General features: G+C 39.4%; 1 protein-coding gene across 1 annotated transcript; it reads right to left on the bottom strand.

Annotated features, from left to right (window-relative positions):
* Positions 1-1,152: 1,152 nt before the first annotated feature.
* Positions 1,153-20,670, bottom strand: Prps1 (phosphoribosyl pyrophosphate synthetase 1). The gene is made up of 7 exons (XM_055618388.1): positions 20,419-20,670; positions 11,192-11,375; positions 8,921-9,019; positions 7,511-7,635; positions 5,108-5,281; positions 3,575-3,734; positions 1,153-2,172 (listed from the first exon to the last, which is right to left on the bottom strand). Exons 1-7 carry the CDS (start codon positions 20,538-20,540, stop codon positions 2,080-2,082), a joined length of 957 nt encoding a protein of 318 aa, XP_055474363.1. The 5' UTR covers positions 20,541-20,670; the 3' UTR covers positions 1,153-2,079.
* Between the last annotated feature and the right edge of the window lie 1,625 nt (positions 20,671-22,295).

Raw genomic sequence — 22,295 nt, 5'->3', positions numbered from 1 at the left:
TTGTAGACCAGGCTTGCCTCAACCTCAGAGATTCCCCAGGCATGCACCACCACACCCGGCCTCATTGTCTACGTCTTATGCCAAAACCCAGAAATAAAACAATTCTTAACATTTCAAATTGTGTCACATGAGATCTAATGCTACTGTATAATCCTGTCTGGGACATAACCATCCTGTTTTCCTGGACAATCACACTATATATACTATCAGCCTATTAGTTTTAGTTATCACATCAGCTGTCCGTTACTTCACTTAATGGCCTCAAAAGCACAAGTGATACTGTGGAGCTATAATTGTTCTATTTTGTTGCTCTCTTAGAGTGCCTACTTTATAAATGAAACTTTATCCCAGGTATGTCTGTATAGGGAAAAATCTGGTTTATATAAGGTTATATAATACCTATGGTTTTAGGTATCCTGTATGAGTCCTGGATAGTATTATTTGCGGATAAGTAACTACTGTGTTCTGAAATGATGAAGCTTGACACACTGATCCAGCACTTTAGGAAATAGCATAATTAGCTCCCTATGCTTCTTCCAGAAAAAAACAAAAACAACAAAAAACAAAACAAACAAACAAAAAAAACAAAGATGTCATAGCTCACTCTAGTCCCTCTTGAATCACTTTTGTCGCAAATCTAACTATAATACAGCCATTCCCATATTCTACAAAAGCATAATGACATAAAAAGTAGATCCAGAGGCCAGGCATGGTGGTGTACTGCCTTTAATCCCAGCACTCAGGAAGCAGAGGCAGGTGGCCTGGATTACTACCAGGCCAACCTAGTCTACAAAGCCAGTCCAGGACAGCCAAGGCTACACAGAGAAACCCTGTCTTGAAAAAAAAAATCAAACACTGGTGAAGGTGGGAAATCATCACATTAGGCAAAATTTGCTCAAAGGAAATAGAAATTTAGTTTCCCAGGAATTAAGTGGCAGAAACCCAGAAGGCATACACATCATGTAATTCTGGTATGCTACACAGAATTGCTTTTAATTCTCACTAAACCTTAGATACCTTAAAAGTCTTTCCATTGCTGCTTTGCTTTCAGGCTAAAATGGCTGTACAAAGAAAGAGAGAGAGAGAAAGACCAGACAGTGAAACACCTAAGACAAACGTCAGCAGAGAAATCAATAGATATGACAACAGACCCAAAATTGCATACATAACAGACATTTTATTAAGTTTCTTCTACAAGATACTATAACATCAAATTGTTTAGCCGAAATCTATTCAATTGAGGCCAAACGGATCCAAGAAAGATGAAAATTAAATACTTAAATTAATCAAAAGGCACTATGACACCACCTAAAACCTACCACGATAGTGGCAGTAGGCCAAGGAAGATTGCGCTACAGCAAGTTATCTAATGTGAATGTTAGCAGATACATAGCAAGAAGCAAGTCTGTCTGACGGAAGATAATGGTACAATGATCACTTGAGTCCAAGATATTTGGCCAGGAAAGGGTCAAGATAGCTGACGATAGTAAAGCCAAATGGAAAAGAACAGGTGTGGAGAATCCAAGCTATAGAGCTAAACAGATGTCAATGTATCAGGCTTCTTCCTCCCCAAATTGGTTACTCCATTGGGCTACCTGTCCCTGCATTACAGGGTGCTCATCTGTTGGAACTATGTTTAAAGATGCTCAGGGTTCTTGCTGTAGTATAGCATTGACCTCTGAACATGTATCACAGATGGGCTGGCTTTGTTGCTAGTTATTCTAAAGGAAGAAAACCCCAAAGCACTCATATGCAATGGGGTATGAGCTTTGTCAAACATATCCTAAGGACATTGTCGAATACTCTCAATAGTTTATACATCTTTCAGCAGCTGAACTCTAGTTAAAGCTGCAAGGCTCACAAAATAAACAAGAAAGCCAGGATGAAACAATGTAAGCAGGACATCCTAGCAGTTAATAGCAATCTGTCTCTCTCCAATTTAGGATAAATTCTAATGTATCTAATTTGGGATGTAAAAAGCTACACTGGAGCAAGCTGGGTCTTCTGCTGAACTCACCAAATACCAAGAAAAACAAGGGGTGGGATGTTTATTTTCAAAATGCTTCAGAAGTTATACCATTATAAAGGAACATGGCTGAACAGGTAGGAAACAGATTCTCCATTGTGTGTTCTCCTGATGGCTTCTGCAAGGATCATGGAGATGTCAATCACCTAGAAAGGCAAAAAAAAAAAAAAAAAAAATCACTAAGTTAGCATACGGGGACGGAATCTGCTGACCTACCTGCAGCCTATATGAGCAGCCTGGCACTCGGCTTTTTTTTTCCCCCATAATCATTTAAGAAAAAATTAAGATGCTAATGATACAGACAAACCCTGACTCAAGATCATCAAAACAGTGATGCAGTACAGGCCAAGTATAAGCCTACAGCAGCTGAAGAGATGAATCAGCAGTTAAGAGTATTCAAGGCTCTTCTAGAATTCTAGAGTTCAGTTCCAAATACATGTCACATTGCTCACAACCACCTGTGACTCTAGCTTCAGAGAATCTGATGCTCTTTTTTGGCCCTCTGCAGGAACCTGCATAGGTGGCACACATGCTTGCAGCAACACATAAAAATTAGCCAGGTGGTGGTAGCACACACCTTAAATCCCAGTATGAGGGGAGGCAGAGGCAAATGGATCTCTGAGTTTGAGGCCAGCCTGGTCTACAGTGAGTTCTAAGGTAGCCAGGGCTATAGAGAGAAACACTGCCTGAGGAAAAAAACAAACAAAACAAACAAACAAAAAGGAACATGCCTATAATCTCAGTCCTTGGGAGGCTGGGGCAAGAGAATTGCAATGAGTCTTAGGCTACCCTTGTGAACAGTGTGCTGTTTCAAAAGACCAAAGCCAAAACAACAACAAATTCACAAAGAGGCTGGGGAGATGGCACAGCATGGAAGAGTGCTCAAGAGTGTTTACTGCTCTTGCAGAGGACCTGAATTGAGTTTCCAGTGCTCACATGGAAAATTTATAGCCACCTTTTTTTTCCAATGCCATCTTTAAGCCACTGAAATTCACACAAGCACACACATACAAATATTAATTAAAAAGCTTTAAAAGCTGGATGTGGTACTTGATCCTAGCACTCAGGCTGAGGTAGGTAGATTTTGAATTCAAAGCCAGCCAGAGCTACACAGTAGGACCTTATCGCAAATAAACAAGAGAAAATAAAAGGAAAAAAAAAAAAAAAAAAAAAAGAAGAAAGCAAAACCAACCAAACAAAAACCACAAAGGAAGCTAGATACTTCCTTTAGATACTTGAGAGGCTGAAACAGAATGATTTGATTTCAGGTTCGAGGCCTGCCTGGGCTAGCCTGGGTAACTTAATGAGGCTATATCTTAAACAATAAAGGCCAAAGGGGACAAAAAAAAAAAAAAAACTGATGCCTTCAGAAACACAGTGATATAGTGCTTGCTTACAAAAACAAGACTTTGGGTTCCATTCCCAGAACAAAACAATATACAAACAGAAAAACCAAAGAAGTTAAGCTTTAGTATACACATATCTGACTTAACTTGTTACCACCTGTAAAACACTTAACATTTTGTGTGGGAATTGATCTCATCTCACCTGTATTTTGGAGCAGTGCTTCATCTTGTCCTCCTGAGGTATGGTATTGGTGACTACTACTGCTTCAAAGCACGCATTGTTGATGCGAGAAATGGCTGGGCCAGAAAAGATTCCATGAGTCAAGATAGCATAAACTCTGGTAGCTCCAGCTGAGAGAAGTCTAGAGGAAAAAGAACTAATTAATCTGACAGTCACATACAGAATCTGAATTAGGAAGAAAGAAAAGTATTAATTTGTCACAACATTATCAGAGACAAGTTTGTTTCACAATTCTAGAGTCTGACAAGGCCAATGTCAACTGTAGAAAAACATCTTGTGTGCTCACAGGACCTTCTAGTACACAAGTAAAGAAAGTGTAAGGTGTTCTAATAAGGTCATTATTTCTATCATGGGGATTCTGTTCTCATGATCTCATTATTTAAGCCAAAATACCCCCAAAGTAATCTGCAAAGCCACACCTGGGCCTAGAAGTCAATTCATGAACTATTGGGAGAACACAGTTATGGCCATATCAAGGAGCAAAGTCTGCATTAAAACCTTATCATGGTAGAACCTATAAAAATTTCCAGGCGTAATCTGTGTTCTTTTTCCTTTCGGGCTAGTAAAAAGAGAAATGCCCTTCATTGTGATCTGAAAAACTACACGATAAGATATCACAAGACTGAAAGTCTGGGACTTTGAAAATAAGCTTAATCAGGAATACTTGCATTTGGCTATGCTTGCTGCCTAGCTTGCTGACCTGAATTTGACCCCTGGGACCCATGGGGTAGAAGGAGAACCATTCCAAAAGTTGTCCTGACTTCCACATACTTCCATGGCATGTGCACAGGTACCCACATACACATATGAACACACACACACACAAAGGACGCACACACATGGACGCACAAGCACATGCACACGCACAGACACACACAAACACACTATATACATATATGTATAGGATATCTATGGATATCCTATATCCATATAGGATAATCCTATAATATCAGTGTATAATACTGTAAATATAACAAATGTCATTGGATTGGATGGTTAAAAGTGCAAACTTTACCATACATTGTTTTGACTATGTTTGAACTTACAACTTTTAGACTTTATAATGGCACAAGCATCCTATGCATTCAGTAGAAACCAGATATAGTATTTTGATCTTTCCTTCGTCTAGCAATCTGTGATCTAAACACTGTGTCACCACAGATCCCTGTCATCCATGTAATCATGAAGGCAAACAACCCACTCAATGTTAGATTGTGCTGTTAAGCAAGGATTTTTGGAAGGTAAAGTGTATGTGATGGATTTGACTTTTGATAGTTTCAACTTATTAAGGATATTAAAAGCAGTATGTTTATAAAAATTAAGAATCTGAAATGAATTCATTAATTCATACGTATATTAATTCATACGTATAAAAAGCAAGCATGATCAAAATTATCTGAAAGCTACCGCTTCAGTTGTATTTTTCAAAAAGAATCAGCAAAGCAGCAGTTAGCTTTTTATTGCTAACTACTAGCCAGACCAGGCTGCACTCACTTGTCAGCAGCATGACAGATAGTACCACAAGTGTCAGCCATATCATCTACTAGTATAGCCACTCGATCCTTCACATCTCCTACTAGCACCATGCGGTCCACTTCATTGGCCTTCTTCCGTTCCTTGTGAATCAAAGCAAAATCTACATTCAATCGATCTGCAATGGAGGTCACTCTGTAAAAGAGAAGAAGTTCAAGGTTAAGTTAAAGACATGTATGTGACTTCCAGGACTGGGAGTGTAGTTTAGTGATAGACAACTTGCTTAGGATGTATGAGGCCCTGGGTTCCATCTCCTGTACCCACTTATACAAAATAATGGATTGTTTTTCCTAGGGGAGAATATTCTTTGAAATTAAAATATATTCCACAGCTAGAAAAAGCAACTATCATTGACATCTCAAAAAACAAACACTACAAACTAATGGCTCTGTAATACCAATGGCAGTATAGAAATATATTACTCAAACTTATTCATTATGATGATGGTATAGACATACCCTTCACCAGTCCTGGAAAACAGTGTATGCAAAGGTATATTAGTTTAACCAATTAAAAGCAGAAGGAAAGAGATCTGCAGGGAGTGCATATATTGTCCCAATTCCATCATGGAAGACTTGTGACTCTAGAAATAATGACACATGAACCAGAAGCAGGAGGAGTGGAGCAGAGCCCACCCTTTCAATGCATGTCCATACACTCATCTCTCCCATGATGGTGGTAAAACCACCACCAATGGTAAATATCAACTGTACCTGGTCACCAAGCTTTGGATCCCTTCTACAAGTGCTAGAAAGAAAATTAAGCCAATTAACCAGACAAGCAGGGCATGTCATTATATAGCCCAAAATATCATCAAATGAAAAGAGAATTTGTTTTATTTTTTTCTCATTAAACATAATACAAGCCACATCAAAAGGCAGAAGACAAATCGGAATAGTTAAAGTACAACATAATTCACTCAAGCAGGAAGTCATTCAGTGTAAATAACGATGGGCTCCCTGTGACACGTGTGCCCATGCACCACTGTGCAATCCATGTCACAAAGAAGATTTATGCTTTAGGTTTGGGTTTTAAATGTAGCGCTGATCAAACTTTAGTGTTATGTTGTGTCTCTCTTGTGACCAGTTTTTGTTGAGCAGGTCAAGAACCTCTGACCATGTAAGGTTTGAACTACAACTATAGGTAACATATCTACACCTTGTGCTCTCTATGACTACTGGTTAGGCAACTAACGTCACAGGTAACCAATTCATTTGGAATAATACATCTAAGACAAATGTACGATCAGTTACCTCAAGTGTTCCCAACTGTTGTGCTCACTGGCCAACATAGTTAGCAACAAAGTAGGAAAAAGTTGGAGAAGTAACCCATATATCCTTAAGTGGAAGAGAGCTACTGTGAAGCTTACCTACTCCCCAACCCTGCCTGCCAAAACAGAAGTGAGCATCACTCACTTGGAAAATACTCCATCACTATAAAGTAATTATAATGAAAGAGAATTACAAACAACAGTAAGTCATTTGCAGAAAATAGTATTCTTATACCAAACTTTAAGAAAAAAGCAAGCCTGCTTGATTACCTCAAATTCACTTTTTTTTTTTTAGGCCTGAGAAAGATGTGAATATAATGCTTAAGAAGCTATATATCTGGCTGGTTAAACCAAGTTCTCAGCTTAATTAATTCCACTAAAGTTGCTGAAATTAAACACATGGTTGAAAAAAAAGATTTGAATAGTTTGAATTCTTCATGATTTATATCACTTCTGGAAAGTGCTAAATCAGTTTTTTCTACTCATCTGAATTTTGTGGCCCTTTATTCTGTTTCCACAACAAGAGCATGTGTCATATTTTTGTATTTATGGCTAATAAGCAATCCACTAAGAAAATCAAAGGATCTTAGTCTACACCATTTAAGCTATAAAATATTGTAACTGTTAATCCCTGGCAATAAGTTTGGTTAAAAAAACTTAAGGTTCTGGCTTTAAACTAAAATACCATACTTTATTTGGCTTAATATTTTAATCCAGGGATCAAATGGTCTAACCAACAGCTTTGTAAGAGGAATGTAAAGCTTACTTATCCATTAATATTGGGATTAAGAATGAATGCCATTCATTGCAAATGAAATTGCCTACCATTTCTGATAAAGTTACACCAAGTGTTAACTCTGTAGTGCCAAGTTACTAATGCGACAGTCAAGCCAATAATTCAATGGCTATTTTTCTTTTTGAGACAGGCTTTCTCTGTGTAGCCCTGGCTGTCTTGGAACTCACTCTGTAGACCAGGTTGGCCTCAAACTCGGAGAGCTGCCTGCCTCTCCCTCCCAAGTGTTGGGATTAAAGATGTACCACCATTGCCTCGTACAGTACAATATTCTTAAGAGCAACAGTAATTACAACCATACCTTTTGGCTCCACCAGCGTCAGGTGAGACAATAGTACAGTTTCTCCACTCAGATATATTCTCCTTTATCCACTTAAGGACAGCTGGCTCTGCATATAAATTGTCCACTGGGATATCAAAGAAGCCCTGGAGGAAGAAGCTCGATCAATTTTTTGCTCTTTTTCTTCTCTTCCATTTATGAATGGCTAACATTAAAGAGAGATAGTTCATCTGACCAAGGTATTTGCTGCCAAGGCTGACCTGACAACTTAAGGAGTTTGCTCTCTGGGACTCACTTGGGAATCTTGAAAGTTGTCTCTTTAACTCCAATCAACCAATCAATCAATAAATGCAATTTTTAAAAAAAGGTCTGGTGATATGGCTCAGCAGGTAAAGGAGCCCAAGTTTGATCTTGAGGACCCACTTTGTTAGAAAACTTCTGCAAGTTATTCTCTTACCTCCACACACGTTATGCATGTATCCATGTACACACACACACACACATACACACTATACAAATTAAAAGAAAATAGTAACTTATATTAAAAAGCAACCTTACTTCAATATTCAAAAGTATTGGAAAGGTATGTGCAAAAGTTCAGCCAAGTACTATGAACTGCCAAGCCAATCAAAGATCAGACTAAAAAATTATATGTACTGTTTATGCCACTTAGTGTTCGTGCTGCTCTAACTGGTAAAGCAGCTAGAGATAATATGACATATGAATTCAGTGGCAACTATTTATAGTGAATGATTATACAGAATAACTAGAAATCAGGAGGCATGTGTTTTAATTCCAGTTTATACAGACTAGCTGTATTTTTCAATTAAGTTGTTTCTGTCCCATGCAACTCATGGCATTGCCAGAAGATCCATGGTAATAGCTGGGATACTGTAGTTTAAAAACAGACTTTACAGCAGGACTGGCATGAAATTCCATCTCCCTGCCTGAGCCTTCCAGGAGCTAAGATTATAGGTGTGCACCACCATATGTAGCAGAATGCTTCTTAAGATAGTATAAAATAAATGTGGCAGTTGATTTCCCTTCCTCTGATCTTGTATGAAAAATCTTTAATATCTGTAGCTCTAAATTTAAGACTGATTATTATTCTAGGGCAATAATCTCGGTAAAAGCTACTATTGTTATCAGTTATGCCAGTCATCAACCAAGTTTATCATGGACTTAATATTTTATAATCATAATAATGAACGTGTAGTATGCTCAGAAGAAACCTGACCATGTTATAAAGTTAACCTGTATGTTTAAGTAGAGGCATCCAGCCTAGTTCTAATTCTAAAGCCTGTGCTTTTCCCATAACTTAACCAGACTGTTGCTAACTTGCTTCAGCTTTCAGCCTCCAGACTACAGATGTACACTACCACGCGTCTCCTACCACCTTTCGAAATATCAGTATTTAGCGTCCACTGGTACCTGAATTTGAGATGCATGTAGATCCATGGTGATAATATGATCCGCACCTGCTACAGATAACATATTTGCAACAAGCTTAGCTGAGATTGGAGCCCGGCTCTGAACAGAAGGGAGAAAAGGAAAAAAGAAAAACCCAAGATGAACACAATTCATTTGAATGAGAAACAGTTATCAAGTACCTAAATTTAAGACATTATGTCACCAAGAAATTCATGAGAAGAGATATAGCCATTGGTCTTTTAAGTAGAGTATACTACTGTTTAGCAGTACACTATTCCAAATGAGGACACAAATTTTAGTAAAGAAAACTATCTTCGTACTTCTGTCTTCTTAAATTACTTGAGGCTGCTGCTTTGTAGCCCAAACTGGCTTAGAAGTCTTGACTGCTGCCTTAGCCTTTATCTTTTCAAGACATGATCTCTCTGTGTAGCCCTGGCTGTCCTGGCACTCATAATGTATACAGCCTATCCTCAAACTCGAGGATACATACACCTGCCTCTGCCTGGCTGCTGCTTCCACTTTTTTTAAGATAGGTTCTCTCTATACAGCTCTCGCTACCCCAGAACTCACTGTGTAGACCAGGCTGGCCTCAGAAAAGATGGTCTGTCTTTGACTCCTGGGATCAAAGACATGCACCACCACTCTGGGCTCTAGCTGTTTCCTTCCTTCCTTCCTTCCTTCCTTCCTTCCTTCCTTCCTTCCTTCCTTCCTTCCTTCCTTCCTTCCTTCCTCTTTCCTTCCTCTCTGTAGCTGTTTTCTTTCTTTCCTCTTTCTTTTTTTGGTTTTGTTTTGTTTTTGGAGACAGGGTTTGTGTATGTGTGTAGCCTTGGCTATTTGGTACTTACACTGTAGATCAGGCTGGCCACAGAGATCCACTTACCTCTACCTCCCAGCAACGCCCAGCTCTGGCTATGTTTTCTTATACACACATTTTCAGTCTATTCAAGTGTTTACTATGGTCAAGCTCAGTGTTCACACTATTTTTAAAAATATTTAACTGAAATATTTTAATGCATAAACACTCATAATCTATATACCACTAATATGTCAAAGTTTAAAGACCTGTATCAATGAAAATTGTTTAATCTGACTCATCTGGGGGTCAACTTTATAGCAATTTAAACATACTTATGGCATTATACTCAGTACTTGGTCTTTTACTCTACACTTGGTCATAATTAAAATATCTAGCATTCCTCCTAGGTACCATTTGTCAAAACTGGGGACTAAAAGACTTGCAAAGCTTTATATGTATATTTAAACCAGATGCATAAAATATAGGAGAGCAAGTATTCATGTAATCAACTTCATGTTTTACAATGGGGTCACAACTGGCACCAGGATCTTGTGATTTCTGAGAGACTCTACTATACTTTGTTAATGTTTCTGAGATGAGGGTTAGGGCCATGTTCTTGCTATGTTGCTCAATCCGGCCTCAAAATCCTGGGCTCAAATGATTTCTAGCTTTAGTCTCCTAAAGATCTATGACCAACTACAGTCAGGTATCACATGACCTGGGGAGATTAAAGATCTACAGTTTAAGAAGAATCCTTTTAGGCACAGACTGAGATTCCCAATTACACTGGAAAATAAAGTAGAAAGATTTTAAGAGTTGCCTGGTCTAGCAAGTAAGTTCAAGGCCAGTCTAGGAAAATTAGTGGGACCCTGCCAAAAAGTAAAAGGCAAAAAATGGGCTGGTACATAGTTTAGTAAGAAAGCACACATGTGCATGCACATGTTCTGCTACACATATTTGACTGTGGTTAGTGTTTTTGTTTTGAGACAGGGCTTCTTCTGTAGCCCTGGCTGTCCTGGAATTCATTGTGTAGACCATGCTGGCTTTGAACTCAAGAGACCTGCCTGGACCTGCCTCCTCCAGACTGATAGCATTAAAGTTATGTGCCACAACCACCCAGCTGGTAATTATTAACACAATTAAAAATATTTGTCAGCTAAATAAAATTAAAACTTAAATAAAATATACAATTACATGCCTATCAGTTTAAAGACAGGGCAATACTTAAGGAAATACCATTTTGGAAGGCAGTTATGCTCACCACTATACGACCAACATCACAGATCAGAAATACCATTTTTTAAAATGCTCTGTATATAGTAACTGTTAGTTAAGGGCTTTGTGACTTCAGACAATGTTCCTCTTTCCCCTGTATTAAAGATTCTGAGCTGAAGGTATATCTCAATGGTAGAGTACTAGCCTAGTATTAAGCTCTAGGTCTGATCACTAACACCATTAAAAAAATCCATTCCTACCTTATCCTTCTTATCCTGGCGGGCATAAGGGAAACAAGGGATGACTGCAGTAACCCGGCTGGCTGAAGCAATCTTGCAAGCATTAATCATGATCAAAAGCTCCATTAGATTGTCATTTATCTCACCACACCCACTCTGAACAATGTAGACATCCTCTCCTCGTACACTTTCTCCAATTTCCACACTAAAATAAAAAAGAGAACATAAACAATAGATTCTTTTCTAAGCACCACACAGTGACAGCATCAGCATTAACATATACTATGGATGGGTTAGAGCTCCATGTGGACATTGACCATTTCAGACTCTGAGAGAACACCTAAAGGAACCTGAATACCAGAAGCAGCTTATTGCTCAGTCCATTCTAGTTCACTATACAAATATTTTCAATTTATAAGTATGACAGCATGAAAAAGATTGAATGACTTTACTCTAAAGTACTTAAAAAGAAGTAACTGCACCATAATTTCATATGGTACCCATCAATACAGTATCAAATCTGTTGTCAATGGTGACTATTATAGTCACACATATGGAAAGTAAAATAGCCCAAGAAATTAATTACTACCGTTCTGTAACAATGCTGTATAGAAATGTTGTATGTTCCCTTAGCATAGTGACAGTTCACACAAACATTAAATACTCATTGTAAACTAAGTTATTCTATTAGGAAGATGTACTGGTGGACAAAACAGATGTGGGCCCTGACCTCATTCTGTGCTAATTACTCTGACTTAAGCAGAAACTCCTCCAAAAGTGGCCTGGAGGAACAATGGATGAGTTATTTGGTTTTTTGCTCATTTTTATTTCTATTTTTTTGAGACAGGGTTTCTCTGTGCAGCCTTGGCTGTCCTGGACTCACTTTGTAGACCAGTCTGGCTTTGAACTCACAGAAAGCCACCCGCCTCTGCCTCCCTGAGTCGTAGGATTATAGGCCTACGCCACCATGCCCAGCTGGGTTAAGTCAGTCTATAAGAGCCTGAGTTGGAGAGATGGCTCAGAGGTTAGGAGCACTGGCTGCTCTTCCAAAGGACCTGAGTTCAATTCTCAGCAACCACATGGTGGCTCATAACCATCTATAAAGAGATCTGGTGCCCTCTTCTGGTGTGCAGGCATATATGAAGGCAAAAGACTGTATAATAAATAAATAAATAAACAAACAAACAAACAAACAAATAAATAAATAAGTCTTAAAAAAAAGGAGCATGAGTTGGGCGGCAGAGGCAGGCGGATCTCTATGAGTTCCAGGCTAGTCTGGTCCAGAGTGAGCTCCAGGACAGCCAGGGCTATATAGATAAATTCTGTCACAAAAAAACAAACCAAATCTACAAAATTGGGTGAGTGTTGATGTAAACTGAGGGAAGATGATGGTGATTTTAAAGACAGGGTAGATATACAAAGAGTACCTGGGGCTGGAGAGATGGGTCAGTAGTTAAGAGTACTGGCTTACAGAGGACCTGGGTTCAATTCCCAGCACTGACATGGCAGCTCAAAACTCTCTATAACTCCAGTTCCTGAGGACATATTGCACCAAGTGATGCACATGTGTGCATGCAAGCAAAATACCCATACATATAAAACAAATCTTAAAGAGGGACCCTGTCTGAAAATAAAACTTTTAAAGACTTAAGAGCAAAATGAAGAAAAACCTAAATATAAAAAAAAAGCTAGTTTATATGAGAGAAAAACCAATACCACTGATAATCCTCTTAAGATAACCAACAAAAACAGCTTTGTAGGTAGGGAGGTGGGGAGGATCTGGGAAATGTGGGGGAAATGTGTATTGTAGAAAACAAATTTTTAGCCAGGCGTGGTAGCGCACACCTATGATCCTGGCACACTGGGAGGCAGAGGCTGGTAGACCTCTATTGAGTTCAAGGCCAGCCTGGTCTACAAAGAGTCCAGGACAGCCAAGGATACACAAAGAAACCCTATCCTGAAAAAAAGAAAAATAAAAATGTTAAATAAAAAAATAGACAATGAAACTAATACCCAGCTTAATATGAAAATTCTACCAACATTTAAACAGAATTAATGCTAGTTTCATTCTTTTCCAAAAATTGATGGGAAGGAAACAGGTTCCAATACAATTTTATTGAAACCAGTATTACTCAGAAACTAAAACCAGATGACAGCAATACTAAATGAAAACCATTGGAAGAGAGGTGGAGGAATCACATCAGATAGAGCAAAGACCAAACCCTTTTGTTAATAGGAGTGTTATATTTATTGTGAATATACTGTGAATATACTGACTTACATTATACCATAGCTTTATAAGAAAGCTATAGATTACAGAAAAAGAAAATAAACTATAGTCAGAAAGTTATAAAACACTGAGTAAGAGGTATACTGCATATTTTTCTCATTTTTTACAAGTACCCATAAACCTACAATTAACTCAAAATTCATTTTCTTGACATTGGGAATAAAACTCATTATTTGTACATGCTAGGCAAGTGATCTACTACTGAGCGATACTCTGCTCTCAAAATTTATTTTTTCTTTTTTAGACAAGGACTCATATAATTCAGGATGACCTGAAATTTACTACCCAGCTGAGGATGAACTTAAACTTCTGATTCTCCTGCTGCCACCTCCAAACATACCACCATGCCTAGTGCAAAATTCAATTTTGATGACATACACTTAGGCAGCTTGAATAGACAGTGAGCTCCAGGCCAGCCTGGGCCAAAGTTTGTGACCCTGTCTCAAAACAGCTAACTAAACAATAAATGGGAAAAAAAAGACAACTGTGCATCATTATACCTGTGTCTACTCAAGTAAATCATTACTGCATCTTTCAATTAAAGCTGAGATTACAGGAATATTAAAAAAAAAAAGACACTTCTGGTCAAAAGAACCTACTTTAATTGCATTTTCTGAGAAGCTACATAATGTTATGAGGGAACTTGGGAGAGTTCCAATTTCTGTTGTTATCCTGAGAAATTGCTCACCTCTAAGTCAGGTTTGGTGGTATACCCTTATTCTTCTACCCCTTAGGAAGTTAAGGAACAGTAATGAAAGCCAAGGCTACATACATTGTCTCAAAATAGGGAAAACAGTTTATCTCAAAATATTATCTCCCCAGCTTGTCACGGACAATTCACATTCTCTTTCTTCATACTTCCTAGCCTCTATACTTCTTCCCAATATCTTGAATACTTTTCCTATAAATACCTTACCCATTTTTAGGTCTTCAATTATAATATCTTCTCTGATAGTTTTATTAAATTGTGTTTAGAGACAGTAAGAATAAAAGAACAGAGCAAAGGCTATAGCTCAATTGGTATTCCCAGTATTCAGGAAGTCTTGGGTTAGATCCTATCTAGGTATGGGTGCGGCCTTGAATTCCAGGTTGAGACAGCAATATCAGGTTATATAGCAAATTTGAGGACAGCTCGAATTCTGTCTCAAAACAAAACAACCAGTGTGCCTGTTCGTGATTGCGTGTGCGTGTGCATGAGTGTGTGTGTGAGTGGTTAAGAGCATTTGTTGCTCTTTCAGAGGACCCAGGTTCTTTTCCCAACTCCCACATGGTGGCTCACAACCACTCTTAATACCAGTTAGGGATTCAATGTCCTGCTCTGGCCCCTATAGGCACTGATGGGCATAGGATGTGATACACAAGCAGACATGCAGGCAAAACACTCACGTGGAAAATAAAACTGAAGAAAAAAAAGAACAAAAACACAAAACTATTAACTAATTATACTCAATCAATCTTATTTACATTGTAGTTCAAACATACTTACTTAAAAATGTATATTTAGCGGGGTAGGACAATACATACCAGTAAACTAAAAACTATGAAGCTGAAGCAGGAGTATTGAGGCCAATCTAGCCTACAAATTAAAGACCCTAACTCAAATGGAAAGCAACAGTAAAAAAGCCCAATAAAACTGTGATCCAGTAACATGGTTCAGCAGGTAAAGAAATCTGCTACAATTAAAAACAAGAAAACCATGAAATTTGCAGGCAAATGGTAGGATCTAGAAAAGATCATCCTGAGTGAGGTATCCCAGAAGCAGAAAGACACCCACGGTATATACGCACTTGTAAGTGTATATTCAACATATAATATAGGATAAACATGCTAAAATCTGTACACCTAAAGAAGCTAACCAAGAAGGAAGACCCTGGGTAAGATGCTCAATCTTCATTCAGAAAGGCAAACAGGACAGACATCAGTGAAAATAAGGAACAAGACCAGAGTCTACCATAGAGGGCCTCTGAAAAACTCTACCCAGCAGGGTATTAAAGCAGATGCTGAAACTCATAGCCAAACTTTGGGCAGAGTGCAAAGGATGTTACGAAAGAAGGGGGAGATAGAAAGACCTGGAAGGGTCTGGAGCTCCACAATGAGAACAACAGAATAAAAAAAAAAAAATCTGGGCATAGGGGTCTTTTCTGATACTGATACTCCAACCAAGGAACATTCATGGAGAGATAACCTAGACCCCCTGCACAGAGGTAGCCCATGGCAGCTCAGTTTCCAAATGGGATCCCTATAAAAGGGAGCAGGGACTGTCTGACATGAACTGATTGGCCTGCTCTCTGATCACCTCCCCCTGAGGGGGGAGCAGCCTTACCAGGCCACAGAGGAAGAAGATGCAGCCAGTTTTGATGAGACCTGATAGGCTAGGGTCAGATGGAAGGGGAGGAGGACCTCCCTTATCAGTGGACTAGGGAAGGAGAATAGGAGGAGATGAGGGAGGAAGGGAGTTTAGGAAGGGAAAAGGATGGGACTACAGCTAGGATACAAAGTGAATAATTGTAATAAATAAAGTTATACTAAAGAAAACATCTGTTACAAAGTCTGGCAACCTGAGTACAAGAAAACAATCAATTCCCTTGTGTCACCTTCTTTATATACAAAAAAATTGTAACAAAGAATTATTTGCAGCCCAGCTGATAAAGGTGCTTGCCACAAGCATGACCACTTAAATTCCATTCCTGGAATCCACATGATAAAGGGGAGAGAATCAACTTCCAAAAGTTATCTTCTGACCTCCACACTTGCACTGCAAGTACAAGTATGACATTCGTATTTACAAACAATAAATATGTAAAAATTTAATTTTTAATGTTTTAATTTTGAAAACATATATATGACAGAGAACTGAACACTAACTAGTTCTTCAATATTAATAAATTAATGTTAATTTCTATGTGTTATATAGGATGTATCTGTAGGTGAGTGCATGCCTTCAGTTCAGAAGACAATTGTTTTGTTGTTCAACTGCTTTGTACATGAGGCTAGTATATTTGGAGGGGTCTACTACAAAAAGTTAAATAGAGACAGGAGATAGGGCTCAGTGGCTCTTTTTTTTCCAGGGAGGGTTTCTCTGTGTAGCCTTGGCTACACAGATCCACCTGCCTCTGCCTCCCAAGGAGCCCTGGGATTACAGGTGTGGGCCACCACACCCAGCCTAGTTCAGTGGTTCTTAACAAAGATCTGAATCAATCATCTGTAACTCCAGCTCCAGGAAATCAAGCACCATATACACAAGTGACATACATTCTCTCTCACACACACACACTTTTTTAAAAGGTTAAAGTTACTCTCACCACTCTCCAAAACACATGGTCATGTCACAACTATTATCTTATCAATAACCTCATTCTGAAAACATAGGTCAGAGAGGTATAAGGAAGACTTTCCACAAGAACTACTTACACGTTTTCCACAATAAGGCTTAGAAAGGCAATACTGGAATCACTCACCTCTTGTTTATGGTTATTGAGCATTTGAAATGTGGCTAACATAGCATTTAAGGGGCTGAGGCACAAGGATTAATTCACGACCAACCTGGGCTACACAGCATGTATGAGGCCAGTTTAGACCACATGAGACCTTGCCTGAAAAAAAACAAAACAAAACAAAAAACCAAAAAAAAAAAAAAAAAACCCACAAAGCAACTCCAACGAAACATTGATGTGACTAAAGAATTGAATTGAATATAAATAAAAAGAAGAGCAGATCCATAACTTTTTATAACATCCTGAAAATTACAGTAAAGGACCAATGAGGGTAAAAAATATATATATTAAGATTAAAAGAGCTTGGTGTGGTAGTTGATCATACCTATAATGACAGAACTCAGGAGTCTTCGGCAAGAGGATCATGAACCTCGGGTCAACTTGTTCTAAGCAGGCAAATTTGTCTCAAAAATAAAAAGTATTAGCTAGGCATGGTGACACATTATACTCTAAGGTATGATGGCCAGAGTCTGACACCAGACTCAGTTACACAGTGAGACCCCATTTCAGTAATAATAATAATAATAATAATAATAATAATAATAATAATAATAAATTCCTTGAATGGCCACAGGACAGGTTTAAAGAATATTTCAAGGAATTATGTTCTAAAAGTTTCTCAGTGTGGTATGCCTCAAAGAAGCAGTGACTTTTTAAAAGGAATTCCCCATTTTTTTTCTTTTACAGTGTCTCACTAATTATTCCTAGCTGGCCTGGAACTCCTTATAAAACCACTTGACCTTGAACCCTGAGATCAGCCTGCTTTATCTGGCTGGGATTAAAGGTGTGGTATTTACTCTCAAAAGTGCTTGCTTAGTGGCTCACGAAGTCTAGATCAAGTATTTCCAACAACTGAGTAACTTCAAAAATGGCTAACCCTGTCTATACTCCTCTTGCACATCTTACTTCTTTGACCCAGATCTTCATTCTTCTGGGGCAGAGTAGAAGTTGGGTATGCTGATTTCCAGTAAGGTCAGCTTACTCTTTACACATATCAGAGGTCCATCTACGGTTATAGTTTATACGGTTATAGTCCATCTACAGTTATAGTTTCAGTAAAGGACAGAATATCCTGTGCTCCACAGATTCACTTACTAGGGCCAGGCTGTTTGATTAGGACTTGGATAACAAGCTGGATGTGGTGGCACACACCTGTGATCCTAGGGCTCTGGGAGGCAGAGGCAGGAGGATCTCTGGTGATTCCTAGGCCTACCTGGTCTACAAAGTGAGTCTAGGACAGCTAAGGCTACATAGAGAAACCCTGTCTTGAAAAACCAAAAAGAGAGTTAGAGAACAAATAGTTTCACAACTGACCCTAGACAATCTGACAGGCTTAAACTATTCCTCAGAGCACTTAAACCATGGTGGCTTTTCACCTTATAGAAAGCTTCAAATATGAGTCAATGCAAAAAAAATCACAAATTATATTCTCTCCGCTATTCTTTATCACTGGGTAAAGGACACAGCCATAAAACTGTTAGGAGTTTGTATATGGAAGTCTCTAAAGAGCTGTATAAAAATAAAGCCATATTATCCATCACTTATGCCTCTATCCCTTAAGCTGCCAGAAGCCAAGGGATACAGATAATGTAACTAAACTCTTAAATTTTTAGCAATTATTTTTTGCAAAGTTCTTGGCAAATTACTATAGTCCCTTGTTCTATAAAACTTCTAATATCTTAGAACGACTTGCTTTTGTAACTACTGAATGTACTTTAAATCCTTTATTGAGGTGGGGGTAGAGTTGAGGAGAAATGGGGTCTCACAATGTAGCCCTCAGCGTGGGGCTGGCCTGGAACTACCTGTGTAGGTCAAGCTGGTTTCTGACTCAGTGATCCTGTCTGTCTCTGCTGGGATTAAAGGTGTATGTGGCCTATTAAATATGAAACCTCATTATCTAGATTTTCCACAGAAAGAAAACATTTTGTCAAAACAAATGTCATTTCGTACAATACATGCCAACCAAAAGAAAAAAGGCAAAAATTTCTAAACAAGAATAATTATCATTGCCAGCTTAAACATCTAAATAAGGGCATATGATAAATTTAATATCTTTAGACATCATTCCTTAAAATTTATGTGTTCTAGGGCTAGAAATGGTTCAAAGAGTCCTTAACTGGGCATAGTAGTGCAAACTTTTAATCCCAGCACAGGTAGATGCAGGGGCTTCTGTGAATTGGGAGGCCAGCCTGGTCTACAGAGTAAATTCCCCCTAAAAAAAAATCCCTAAAAACAAAATCAAATAAGCTAATGAAAAAGATTCTGGCCTGTGCTCTGATTTTGATCTACCATGGGAAAACAATAAAATAGAGTGCATGAGATCCAGAAGTTTTATACATAACTGGAAGGGGCACTGAAAGAAGCAATTTAGTTATCTCTTACATGGTCCAATAGTGCCTGTGGATGATGAAATTGGGGCTAGGTAGAGTTATGTTAGTAATTAAATATTCACAGAGGGTCTCACTATGTGGTCCTGGTAATTTATGTAGACCAGGCTTGCCTCAAACTTGTAGCTTGCTATCCTCCTGCCTCTGCCTAGTGGCGTGATTACAGGTGTGTGACATCACACCAGTACTGGACGAGGAGTTTTAAGGTAAAGCATCAAAAAAAGAAAAAACTCAAATTTTAATTCGCTGTTTGAGCTAGTTCTTCCCTTGTACTGTTATTTTGTTACCAGTTATTAACATTCACGTGTAAATCGTTCCCTAAATCTCCACGTGACTCCAATGGGGGAAAAAAGAGCCGGTGTATTATCTGTGGCTGTAGCAGAATTGGGAAAGGTCAAAAATTCCAATTCCAAAACTAGGGTTTCCCCTAAGACTTTCCGGATGACTTGTGTTGAGATGCTGATGATCAGGGATGCTGAGCTTATCCAATCAACTTGATTTATCTTAAGGGTGGTTCAATTCCTCAACAGACAGGATAGGAATGCCAATCTAAGGGAAGTGGTAAGATTTTCGCGCCCTCTCAGAACATGTTTCCCTTAAAACCTAATCAGAACGTTACCATTTCAAATCAAAAAGCTTTCTGAGTCCAGGGGAGAGACTACGAGGAGGTTCAACGCAATAGGCTCTCTGATATACACCAGCCAACGCACTGAAAGGGAACCGAATCCAGCTTAGTGGCTCTAAATTGAAGCGACGAGCCACGTGTCCCCATGACTGAAGCTAAGCGTCGGTACCCCTCCAGACGCTCCGGGAGGCCATTACAGCCTTACATTAGGTTCTCCATCTCTCAAACGTAACCGCTACACCTCTCCCCTTCCATCTTGTCTCCACCTAAAAGCGGATGAACGCGACCCTCCCTCGAGGTAAAATAACGGAACAGCCCTCCGGGCAAGCTAACCTCAGCTGCCCCTTTCTGCCCTCCCTCAACGCTGTGGAACTCCGGCGACCGCTCCATCCCCCCAAGGTGCCATCGCCTGGGCAGATGAAGTGCACTCGCGATGTCAATTTCATCCTTACCAGGTCTCCTGGTTGCTGAATTTCTTAGTCACCACCTTGCCTAGTTCCAGGCCCAGGCGGTCAGCAATTTTCTGGGATAAGTCCTGGTGGGAGCTCCCACTGAAGATTTTGATATTCGGCATCTTTGGCAACTACTCAAACGCGCTCTTCGCTCAGTGATCACCGATGCTGCGGAGACTGGAACCTAAGTCAACCCGGAGCCTGCACACCTACAACACCGCGTTGCTACTCCGCCATCTTACATTCCCGCCCAGCGCGGGACTCTAAATTACCCAGCGCTGAGGGGGAGGGATCAAGAAGGAAGTTCTCCACCCATCCTTTCCAGATTGGCTAAACCGGAGAGAGGGGCGGAGTGTTCCGGTAACATTGCCGCCTAACCACTCTCTAGTAAATGGCTGAAAGGCAAGAAAGGAGCTAGGCTCAGAAGTAACCCCGCCTTCTGGTAGCACCGTTTTAGTGGATCGCTGGAAAGAGGGGAGATTATCTGGGTGTGAAAAGATGTGAGTGGAGAGATTCTAAGACTCATAGTGCTAGATCGGCTCCCTAAATGGGAAATCGTCAGTATTTTCCTTTTGTTTCAGGTAAAAAACAAACAAACAAACAAACAAAAACAAAAACAAAAAAAACAAAACGCAAGTTTATCCCCGGTGTGCATTTTTTCTGTAAGTATATGTTTTAGCAGGATGGTAGTCACAAGAGTGTACAGGTTTCTGATCCGGATTTTTATCTTGTTGTTAAATACGGGATTATTAAATTGAAGCATTTTTTACATCACAGAGACAGCCAGAACTCGGGCGCATTCCTATCCAAAGGGCTTGTATATGGACTGTAATTACCAAGAGTAGTTTTTACCTGAAAGGCAAGTCCCAGGGGAAAGTAACTGAAGGCAAGTCATCCTGAGACAAGGATAGAGAAAGTATCATTTTGTTTCTAACACTAGAATCTAGTATGTTCATTCAGGGAAGGAATGTGACTTTCCCCAAATATCCGGGTGGTAAAAACCGGATTACCTAATGCATGTAAAAAGAAAAAGTATTATCCATGAAGAACCCTAAAGTAAGCCGGGCATGGAGGCGCCTGCCTTTAATCCCAGCACAGGAAGCAGAGGCAGGCTTATTCCTGTGTATCCCTGTGAGTTCAAGGCCAGCCTGGTCTACAAAGAGAGTCCAGGACAGCCAACCCTACACAGAGAAACCCTATCTCAAAACAAAACAAATCCTGAATGAATCAGCATAGTGTTTAGGTCTGTTTGCCACAATGACAAGGTAATGTTGCTAATGTAGCCTTTTACATTTCTTTTATTACTATTCTGATGATAACTTGTTAACTGAACCAGTGCAAAGCTTTATTTGTAGACTCTTTTTAATTAACAGTATTCCAGACATAAATTAGATGTAAGAAAAACGTCACACAATCTGAGTCAAAAAGCTGGTGGACATGGTATACACCTTGAATCCTAGCACTCTGGAGGTAGAGGCAGCCAGATCTGTGTCAGTTCTAAGCCAGTCTCATCTAAAAAGTGAGTTCAGGGCAACCAAAGCTATATAGTGAGATCTTGTCTCAAAATAGCAACAATAAACAAAACCAAAATAATGACTACCAGGTATGGTGGTATATGCTTATAATCTTTACACTGTGAAGACTGAGGCTGGAGGATTGAGAGTCCCAAACCAGCCTGGTACACACAGTGAGACTTTGAGCCAGGCTGTGGTGGTACACACACACCCTTAACCCCAGCACTTTGGAGGCAGAGGCAGGCGGATCTCTGTGAGTTTGGGGACCACCTGGTCTACAGAGTGAGTTCCAGGACAACCAAGGCTACCCACACACACACCCTGTCTCCAGAGTGCTGAGATTAAAGAAACGCACCAACCACT

This window comes from Psammomys obesus, unplaced genomic scaffold, assembly GCF_907164565.1.
Source record: "Psammomys obesus unplaced genomic scaffold, mPsaObe1.curated_primary_1811, whole genome shotgun sequence".
Classification (NCBI taxonomy): domain Eukaryota; kingdom Metazoa; phylum Chordata; class Mammalia; order Rodentia; family Muridae; genus Psammomys; species Psammomys obesus.
The sequence above is the reverse complement of the archived record's forward strand: the minus strand, read 5'-3'. Positions and strand labels throughout refer to the sequence as shown.

Coding starts and splice junctions, on each gene's coding strand:
- Prps1 (XM_055618388.1), bottom strand. CDS start 20,540: ATGCCGAATATCAAAATCTTCAGTGGGAGCTCCCACCAGGACTTATCC. Junction 11,376..20,418: donor TTCAGCAACCAGGAGACCTG/GTAAGGATGAAA, acceptor TTTTTATTTTAG/TGTGGAAATTGGAGAAAGTG. Junction 3,735..5,107: donor ATCTGTCATGCTGCTGACAA/GTGAGTGCAGCC, acceptor TTTTTCCTCTAG/ACTTCTCTCAGCTGGAGCTA.